Raw genomic sequence first — 8,558 nt, forward strand, 5'->3', positions numbered from 1 at the left:
AGGTGTAAGAGGGATGCGAGTTTATTATGTCATTACATACTGAAAATGTAGCTGAGCAATGACAAAATACAAACAGAGATCACCTCCTTTCAGAATAATACACCGTCTAGAATTCACTGCATTATTCATTTAGACAGTATTTTAAAATTTGAATGCTTATATCCCATGATCAAAGACATCATTCTTACATTTAAAATCATGTTACGATTGAAGCCTCAAGGTCCTCCACCACATTTTTCAGAGACAATGTCAGTACAGTACTAATAACTTCCTTTGACAATTGCTTCTCAGGAGCAGACTTGATTTAAAACCAGAAATGATTAGGACTGACATATAAACTGTGTACTATCAGTACGATGTGCTTATACAACCAAACCTCCATTGTCATCACTGCTTATTAAGCTTTTTTTCAATCTCGACCGACGGTGTGTGTGTCTTTGGGTCTGTCGATGCGATAGACGAACTCTGCGGGGAGGAAGTAGCCCAGGTACTCCACGGTGTCGGGCGTGGTGTCGATGTAGTAGTGGCCACCTTCTCCGTGGCGGCTGAAGCCGTGGGTGTGCTCCACACGCAAATCCAAGCCCTGGAAACGCAGGACAAGAGAAAGTGACCCGCAAACGCCACGATCTGTTCCTCTGTATAGTTACTGAGGCTGCTTTGCTTTTACTCACAGGGTCTCTGGATACGAGTACAGACTGGCAGATGAGCGGAGCGCTGACCTCAAAGTGCTTCAGCCAGTTGTTGACTTCGCCGTCGGTGTTGAGAGGGCAGGCTGAGAACTCCCTGGGCTATCGATGATCCAGAGCACAGAAATAAATCAGTGCGAGTGTCTCCCAGTAGCCAAAGTACGACGGCGTACTAGGTCCCTTAGATTAATCTCAAACTTTTTGAGTTTTTTTTTCTTTATGTACGCCTTTTCTTTTCTATCTTAAATAGCCACAATAAGCAGTCATAGTAAAGTTCTGTGTTTTGCATCACATCATGTATACAAATAGGTTAGCTTCCAGTTTAATTGTATGCCGAGGTACGAAAGCTAAATTTAAAAACAGCTAACATTTGCCTTCATGTCATTCCTATTGTTTTAGATCTTTTAATGAGGACAACAAAATGTCCACAAATACACACAAAAAAACGATTTAATGCACCATTGTCTGTTGGAAGAGCGCAAAAACAAGTTTTAGCTATAAATGTAATTTTTTTTCTAAATTAGGTTTTTTATTTGTATTATTTTTCAGATTTTTGAACGTGACATAGGGATCAAAGTAATTACGTATTTTTTGCTGAATTAATACTTAATTTGATGGTTATAAAAGGCTACTAGACTAAAAAAAAAAAGACTTAGTTTTTGTAAGTATGATTTTAAGGATGTAAAGATGATCCCTCTGTTGCTGCGCACTGCAGGTCAGCTGGCTGAGAGAAGGACACATAAAAATAATAGAATAGTTCTGATTTTTTTAGCACAACAGGTAAAGAAACCAATACCAACAATAACAACTTCCCAGACCCATCTGGACCAACTCTTTTAAGCTTGGTGTTGCTACGAACATTTTGGCATTCAGCTTTAAATCAAAAAACAATTAGATCAGGTTATACTTTTTTTTTTTTTACTCAACGTTATCAGAATCTCAGCCTAATCCAGTATTTACCATAATGTGGATTTTAGCCTTTCCCTTCTGGATGACGAAGGTGCCTCCCAGAGCCAGGCTCTTTTCTGGATACTGAGCTTCCAGAGTCTTCCTCAGTGCTGTTACCAGACTGTTGCTTCCTGTCCTCCTTTTGGCACGCACCTCTATGACCTGGAGAGACGCACACAGGCAGAGAGGAGCGACCTGCTTCATCAGCTCCCTGACCTTCAGTTAATGTTTCAGAGCACACTTGTGATGGGGCTAAAGTGCATACAGTTAATAAAAGAGTTGGGTTAATTTTTCGCCCCCTTCACCCCCCAATATATTCATTATCTTACATTGATTTTAAAATATCTGCCTTCACTCATTTCCTCCAAGACTGAAATCCACTTTGACACTGATACCTTTCCAGGCTTCCCCTCGCAGGCATACAGATTCGCCAGGAGTCCAAAGTTGCAGTCAGAGAATTTGTCACTGTACTTTTCTTGCAGACACTGACCATCAGCTGGATTGATGGAGGAAAAGTAGCTCCCGTTGACTGCTGGTCTTCCTTCAGCCTCAGTGAGAACAAGAGGCATGAGCTGTAGGTCACAGCGTTCCGTTTTATTAATTATTAAATAAAAAAAATAATTACAAAAAGTCAATTTCTTGTATATAATAATTCACCTCAGCGTTCATCCCGGTAATTCTGGAAGGGGCGGCTCCTGCTCCAAGGATAAAAGCCCCCGGTAGCTCCAGCTCCTTGGATATTATGTTCATATTATATTCCTAACATAAGGATATACAGTAAAAAAAAAAAAAAAAAGTCTTTACTAAAATTGACAGCATGCAAAATCTGCAACATATGCATTCAAAAAAATCTCAACCTTATGTGTTTGAGGCAAAGGTATCAGATATGGTACACCTCCAACATCAGTAATGCGAGGTTTACCACACAGACCTTCAGGACACGAACAGAAAAGGCAAAGAAATGTTAACAAATACTCCAGGACAGCATTATTCAAGCGTTCACTTGAATTTTGATCTATGAAATACCTTTGACAGGGAAAAGGAAAGGCTCCTTGGTGAGATCTGGACATTCCACAACACTCACTTGAACTTCTGCAAAATTGGCTTCCAGCCCAGCCTGCAACACTGTAACCAGCAAGCAGCGCTGTCAAACTGAAAATCCAATTTTATAAACATGCATGGGGAACTTTGACTCTCTTTCTCTAGTAAGTCCCTACCTCCTCGCAGCTCTTCGAGGGCCGGGGCGTGCAGCTGAACTTTCTCTGTTTTGCTGATGTCTGCCATATCAACTTCTTCCACAGTGACAGTGAATCTGCTCTGTGGCTGCTAGTTCTGCAGAGACAAGCAGGAACAGTTAGGGTTAAAGTCCAACCAAAGAGGAAACACTGGCGAGGAGGTTCCTCCTCATTTCCGGTTTAAAACTGGGAAAACTAAGATTTTTGTTTTGGCTTAATTTCAAACAAATAATAGTGGAAACATTTTARTAGCATATATAAATTGTGCAAAAAATATGTAAGAAAGTTAATTGGTGAAGTAAAAAGACATTAGCTTATATTAAGCTTTTCCGCTCGCTTTTAGCTTCAAACGGAAGTGGACTGAACTATCTTGCTTCTATCAGGGCTGTTGTGTGGTCTTTGATTGGTCACAGGAGCGGGTTCGCCATATTCTGAGAGGCAAGTTCGCCTTGGAGAGCAAAACAATATTTGTCTCGTAACACAAAAATTCACGTTTTAGCTCATTTCGGTGAGTCCTTTTCATATACAGCTATGTTAGTTTCAGCATTCACTGAGAAAGAAATAAACAATATTCACATGTAGCGAACTGACGAAATAATGATCGTAGAAATCTCTACAACAGACTTTTTGGATTAGTAAAGTTCTTTCCACAACGTCACTTGAATGCACTAAAGTTGATTTGTCTCAAAAAGAAATTGTGAATGTGAACCCTTAAATGTAGATTATTTTTGGGTGAGAAATAATCTAAACACCAACAATTATTATTATTATTATTATTATTATTATTATGATTTTATTTTATTTATTATGTACAGCGGTGGTTGAGTAATAATTCTGGATGTGACTAATTCCAGTGAATGAAGAGCAGAAATATTTTAGTTAATGTAGATATACAGACACACGCCTACAGATTATGTTAAAGCGTGAATCTTGYTGTTCTATTTAAGTTGCTTTCTATCAGCTAAACATGCTGTGGTGGTAAAGTAAATACAATGTATACAGCATATATTTATATGTATTTTTGATTTAATTTCTTTCAGTCTTTAAAATGCCAAAAATGTGTCCAGAATTCTATACTTAAAAAAATCAACACATTAAGTTATTGAGCAACTTTTTTTTACTTTTTTTTTTTTTTACCAAATGCATTTTTATTCTTACTTGACTAATTTATTGGACTTTTTACTTTGGCTGGGGTAAAAATATGTCAAAGCAGTGCTCTTACCTATTTATTTATTTTTGGTACTTTACCCCTTCTGCTTTGCCGATATGTTCTCGCTTCCTGTCGTTTTTCAGCTTTCTAGTGTGAGGCGACAAAACTGCCACTCACAACATGGCGGTGAAGTTTACGCGCGACCCGGATGTTCATGTCACGCTTGCTCTTCTAAGTTCGTCACGATGCTAATGTTTAAACACTTCCGGGTTTATCCGTACTTCCGGGTTTATCCGTACACGCGTCTTCCACTCACCCCTGTTTTGGTGCCGCTGTTCGTCTTTATCAGACAAACCAAATAATTCGTTGGTGGTTGTTTTTTCCGTCTGCATCTGTAGTTTTCGTGATTCCTCACTAAGATAACACGATGTCAGAAGCAGTTCCTTCTTCCTCTTGTGTTCTCCCAGATAGCTTCACAGAAGCTAATGTGGTAGCTCAGCCAGGTGACATAATGTTGGTGAATTGCCCTCCTGATGATGTGGAGGAAATATCAAGGCTTCTGATGTCCTCTCTGAAGCAGCACAATGGACAGGATACGAACAGGTAAAAACTAAAATGATGCTGCTCCAGTAGGCGGAGTGAGTCTGGTGTACCTTATTGAAACTGTATGTGTGTTTATAGTGATTCCGGGGACAGCTTGTTCATCACTCAGAAATGTGCACCTCAACGACGGAGGCGCTTAAGCAGGAGATCAAACTTCAGAGATTCACCAGAAAATGAATATGACGCATCCACATCTGAGGAGGAACATCCAGATGACAGAAAGCAGAAGAAGAAAAGCTGCACAACACCAAAGTTCACCTTTGATTTTCTCGAAGAGAGAATGATGACTAGGTTACCATATTATCAGAACAGAAAACTTCATGTACGACCACAAAATGAAAACTTAAATGCCCTTTTCCTTATGTTGAAGACTTTAAAAAAAAAGGTGCACATGTATTTTGATTGCAGTATTACGCCATGGGAGGTTTCTTCAGATGTGCAGAACAGCTTTGGGACAGCTATCAGACAGAAAAAGATCTGCTGGCGTCTCTACCAACTGTGGACCAGGACGGAGAGCCCATATCTCCGATGTCAAAGTAAGTTTGTTTAACCAGACTAGCGTATTTAAAACACGTGCCTACACTTAAAACTCTCAAACAAAATTTTGTTGAAGAGGCATAGAAAACACGTTACCTTCTATATGAGTGAGGAGTGTAGACATACCATTGAATAATAAATCAAAAGCAGATGAATGAGGCTAGTCCCATAAGACTTGTTTTTGCAAAGTTCCTTAAAACCATTAAAAAGGGCTTGCATATAAAGACATTTAACCCATGAAATGTTGCTGATCAGATCAGGTGTGGTTCTGGCCAGGTTAACCCCTCTTAAGGTCTTAAATGTAAAAAAAAAAAGATAATTACTTAAATATTTTTAAAAAGTCAAAGATCATCCAGTGTTTTGAGGATTTTTTTTTTAATTCAAATGTTGGTGAGATACTCTTTTGTTATGTTCTGACAACCTGTATAGAAAGAGAGCAAATTTGGATGTACGTCAACCAAGAAAGTAAATAGTTTTTGTGGAAGTTTTACCCAAACCATAAATTTCTCTTGAATGTTGATCACCAGATCAATATCATCACCCTTACATGTCATAAAGTCATGCTAGAAATTAAATAATGTTTCTTGAATTTGAAGCAGTTGTGTAATGGTCCTATACTTTCATTCTGGCTGTAGAGCAGTGGCAAAAAAAAACATAATGTTGTCCCACTTCTGTTTTAGAGAGAAAGACGAAACTACAGAAGATGAAGACATCAGAGTGGTGGTGAGTGCGCTGCTAACGTCTAAGGAAGAGAAAAAAACGGCTTGTTAAAGTTCTTCCTGAGGAATACATGCCATTTTTGTCAACTCACAGGAAAAGAAGCTCTTTGTGGTGTCGAAAACAAAGAACTCCCAACCATGGTACAATCCTAGAAAGGGATCCAGTGAAGAAACGCAACAGAATGAAGAACACTACAATGCTGCACGCGAGCCACAGGGAAGACCGGGAAGGATGACGCACAAAATATCGACATGGATACCCTTGTCGAGGGGGGCGTCGTCTTCGAAAACAAAGGAGTCCGATGAAATCTCAGAAGAGACGGAGTCGGTTGATGAACGAGTGTCAACGTCTGGAAGCCTCTCTGCTGAAACTGAAACGGGAAAGAACAGCAGATCTCCAGGAAAAGAAAGTAGAGCAAGTGGTCTTATTCCTGAAGACAATGAACAGATGCTTGATAACGAAAGCGACGCCACATGCGGTGGGGTGAGTGCAGAGCAAAGTGACGGAGAAGCAACAGACCCTCATATTGGGGCGAACGAACACACCGGTGTTCAAAATAATGAGATAGAGTGTAGAATAATCAATGTAAAGAAGAGGAAGAAGATAAAAAAAGATGGAGAAGGTGACAAATATGTAGAGAAAGGAAAAGATCAGAGTCTAGAGGGAGCCGGGGGCCAGCAGCCTGATCCCTCCTCAAACCTGATTATCACCGAGGCAGTGGAAGCTCCTTGTATGGAAAAGAAGAAAAAGAAGAAGAAAAAGAATCGTGAAGAAGAAGAAACATGGATACCCTCGTCGAGGGGGGCGTCGTCTTCAAAAACAAAGAAGTCCAATGAAGTCTTGGAAGAGACGGAGTCGGTTGATGAACGAGTGTCAACGTCTGGAAGCCTCCCTGCTGAAACTGAAACGGGAAAGAACAGCAGATCATCAGGAAAAGAAAGTAGAGCAAGTGGTCTTATTCCTGAAGACAATGAACAGATGCTTGGCAACAAAAGCGACGCCACATGCGGTGGGGTGAGTGCAGAGCAGAGCGCCAGAGAAGCAACAGACCCTCATACTGGGGCGGACGAACAAACAGGTGTACAATATAATGATATAGAGTGTAGAATAATCAAGGTACAGAAGAGGAAGAAGAAAAAAAAGGATGAGGAAGATGATAAATGTGTAGAGGAAGGAAAAGATCAGAGTCTAGAGGGAGCCGGGGGTCATCAGACTGATCCCTCCTCAAACTTGATTATCACCGTGGAAGTGGAAGCTCCTTGCATGAAAAAGAAGAAGAAGAAAAAGAAATGTGAAAACCAATATCTCGGACAGGAGGCGGATGAACAATCAGACCAGTGGAAGGAGGAGGATTTTGTTGTAGTGTGTGAAAATGGAAATATTGTTACAGACTCTTTAAAGACCAACAAAGCTGCAGAGTCTGCGACGAATGACGTACATGTCCCAAAGAAAAGGAAGAAAAAGAAAAAGGACTCTTCAGATCTGGATGAAACAACTGAACACACAGAGGCAATAGATCATTCCAGTAATGGTGAAGTTTTTCAGGAAACACTGGAATCCAGTGGGTTTAAAAGAAAAAAACACAAAAAGAAGAGCCAGTCGCCTAATGACGATCAGACAGATGTGGACCTGTCAAACGATGCCTCAAGCGTGCCACAAAATACAGACTTTGTTTATAAAAAGAAGAAAAAGAAACATGTGAATGACCAAGTAGGACTTGCGGAAGAAGATGAAAGCGTAGAGAAAACTCCAAAAGAGAAGCAAGAGATTGAGCAGGAGACCAAGAAGACGAAAAAGAGAATGAAGGATGATATCAGCGTGAGTAACTCAGAGGACATGTTGGAGTATGGTGACTATTCGCAGCTTGTGCGCAAAAAGAAAAATAAAAGGACCCATTCCGTCCTTTCTGCTGATGATGAGGAACCGTCTCCATCTGCTCATGAGGGCTGTGCTGAAAAGCCTGAGGTCAGCGCTGGTGAGTTAGCCGCCGAATCAGCAGACGTTTCTGAACATTTGCGAGAATCAAAAGATGGCAAGAAGAAAAAGAAGAGGTCAGCAACTGTCCCCGAGAGTGAGGAAAGGGAGCTGGAGGAAACGTCTGAAGCGCTGGTCAAGAATAAAGAGAAACGCAAGAGAACTAAAAGGCTCACGGAAACTTTGGAGAGTGTTGAGCAATCTCAAACCGAAGAAGCGGCGGTTGTGAATAAGACGAAGAAGAGGAAAAGCAGACGGGAAGTCCCGGATGAAGAGAGCCATCAAACTGAAGAGAAGGACAGAACAAATCCTGGGGCTGGTTCTAGGTTTAACTCGGCGTCATCTAAAACGTTTCCAGCAGAACTCGAGACGTCTTCCTCTCACTGTGTGGAGAGGAAAAGAAAGCTTAATGCAAGAAGAAAACTTTATAACCCAGATAAAGACTTTCTCTCTGACTTAAAACAGCTCACCAGATAGATCATGATGTCATAAGCTTTATTTATTTTATTGTAAACCGTCAACCATTTTAGGGTGACAATGTTGAAATTTAAAACCTTTTGGGTTCTGAATTAGGTTTTTTTTCCTATATTTAATTTTGTATCACAACACTTTTACACCAGAATAATTCTCAATTATTTTTAAATTGAGACGTAATATACGAAAATGTAAATGATTTTCATAAAAACTACATATTTTATTAAAAGA

The 8,558-nt window shown here is 40.1% G+C and overlaps 2 protein-coding genes across 3 annotated transcripts; one reads left to right on the plus strand and one right to left on the minus strand.

Moving 5' to 3' along the window:
• Positions 1–4,107, minus strand: lg14h11orf54 (linkage group 14 C11orf54 homolog). Its single transcript, XM_008428043.2, has 9 exons — positions 4,092–4,107; positions 2,852–2,966; positions 2,661–2,759; positions 2,492–2,565; positions 2,292–2,393; positions 2,030–2,206; positions 1,647–1,796; positions 672–788; positions 1–583 (listed from the first exon to the last, which is right to left on the minus strand). Exons 2-9 carry the CDS (start codon positions 2,916–2,918, stop codon positions 410–412), a joined length of 960 nt encoding a protein of 319 aa, XP_008426265.1. The 5' UTR covers positions 2,919–2,966; positions 4,092–4,107; the 3' UTR covers positions 1–409.
• A 166-nt stretch (positions 4,108–4,273) lies between these two features.
• pho (phoenix) lies at positions 4,274–8,525 on the plus strand. 2 transcript variants are annotated; one of them, XM_017308695.1, is made up of 6 exons: positions 4,275–4,622; positions 4,701–4,944; positions 5,031–5,158; positions 5,840–5,882; positions 5,973–6,148; positions 6,680–8,525. In XM_017308695.1, the coding sequence occupies exons 1-6, from the start codon at positions 4,447–4,449 to the stop codon at positions 8,328–8,330; spliced, it is 2,418 nt and encodes an 805-aa protein (XP_017164184.1). In that variant the 5' UTR covers positions 4,275–4,446; the 3' UTR covers positions 8,331–8,525. The 2 variants fall into 2 exon arrangements, with proteins under 2 accessions (XP_017164183.1, XP_017164184.1); XM_017308694.1 differs by having other exon boundaries at positions 4,274–4,622; positions 5,973–8,525.
• The last annotated feature ends 33 nt before the right edge of the window (positions 8,526–8,558 follow it).

Source organism: Poecilia reticulata, linkage group LG14, assembly GCF_000633615.1.
Source record: "Poecilia reticulata strain Guanapo linkage group LG14, Guppy_female_1.0+MT, whole genome shotgun sequence".
Taxonomy (NCBI): Eukaryota; Metazoa; Chordata; class Actinopteri; order Cyprinodontiformes; family Poeciliidae; genus Poecilia; species Poecilia reticulata.

Coding starts and splice junctions, on each gene's coding strand:
- lg14h11orf54 (XM_008428043.2), bottom strand. CDS start 2,918: ATGGCAGACATCAGCAAAACAGAGAAAGTTCAGCTGCACGCCCCGGCC. Junction 2,760..2,851: donor CCTCGAAGAGCTGCGAGGAG/GTAGGGACTTAC, acceptor TGCTGGTTACAG/TGTTGCAGGCTGGGCTGGAA. Junction 2,394..2,491: donor CTTTGCCTCAAACACATAAG/GTTGAGATTTTT, acceptor TCCTTATGTTAG/GAATATAATATGAACATAAT.
- pho (XM_017308694.1), top strand. CDS start 4,447: ATGTCAGAAGCAGTTCCTTCTTCCTCTTGTGTTCTCCCAGATAGCTTC. Junction 4,945..5,030: donor ATCAGAACAGAAAACTTCAT/GTACGACCACAA, acceptor TTTTGATTGCAG/TATTACGCCATGGGAGGTTT. Junction 5,883..5,972: donor ATGAAGACATCAGAGTGGTG/GTGAGTGCGCTG, acceptor GTCAACTCACAG/GAAAAGAAGCTCTTTGTGGT.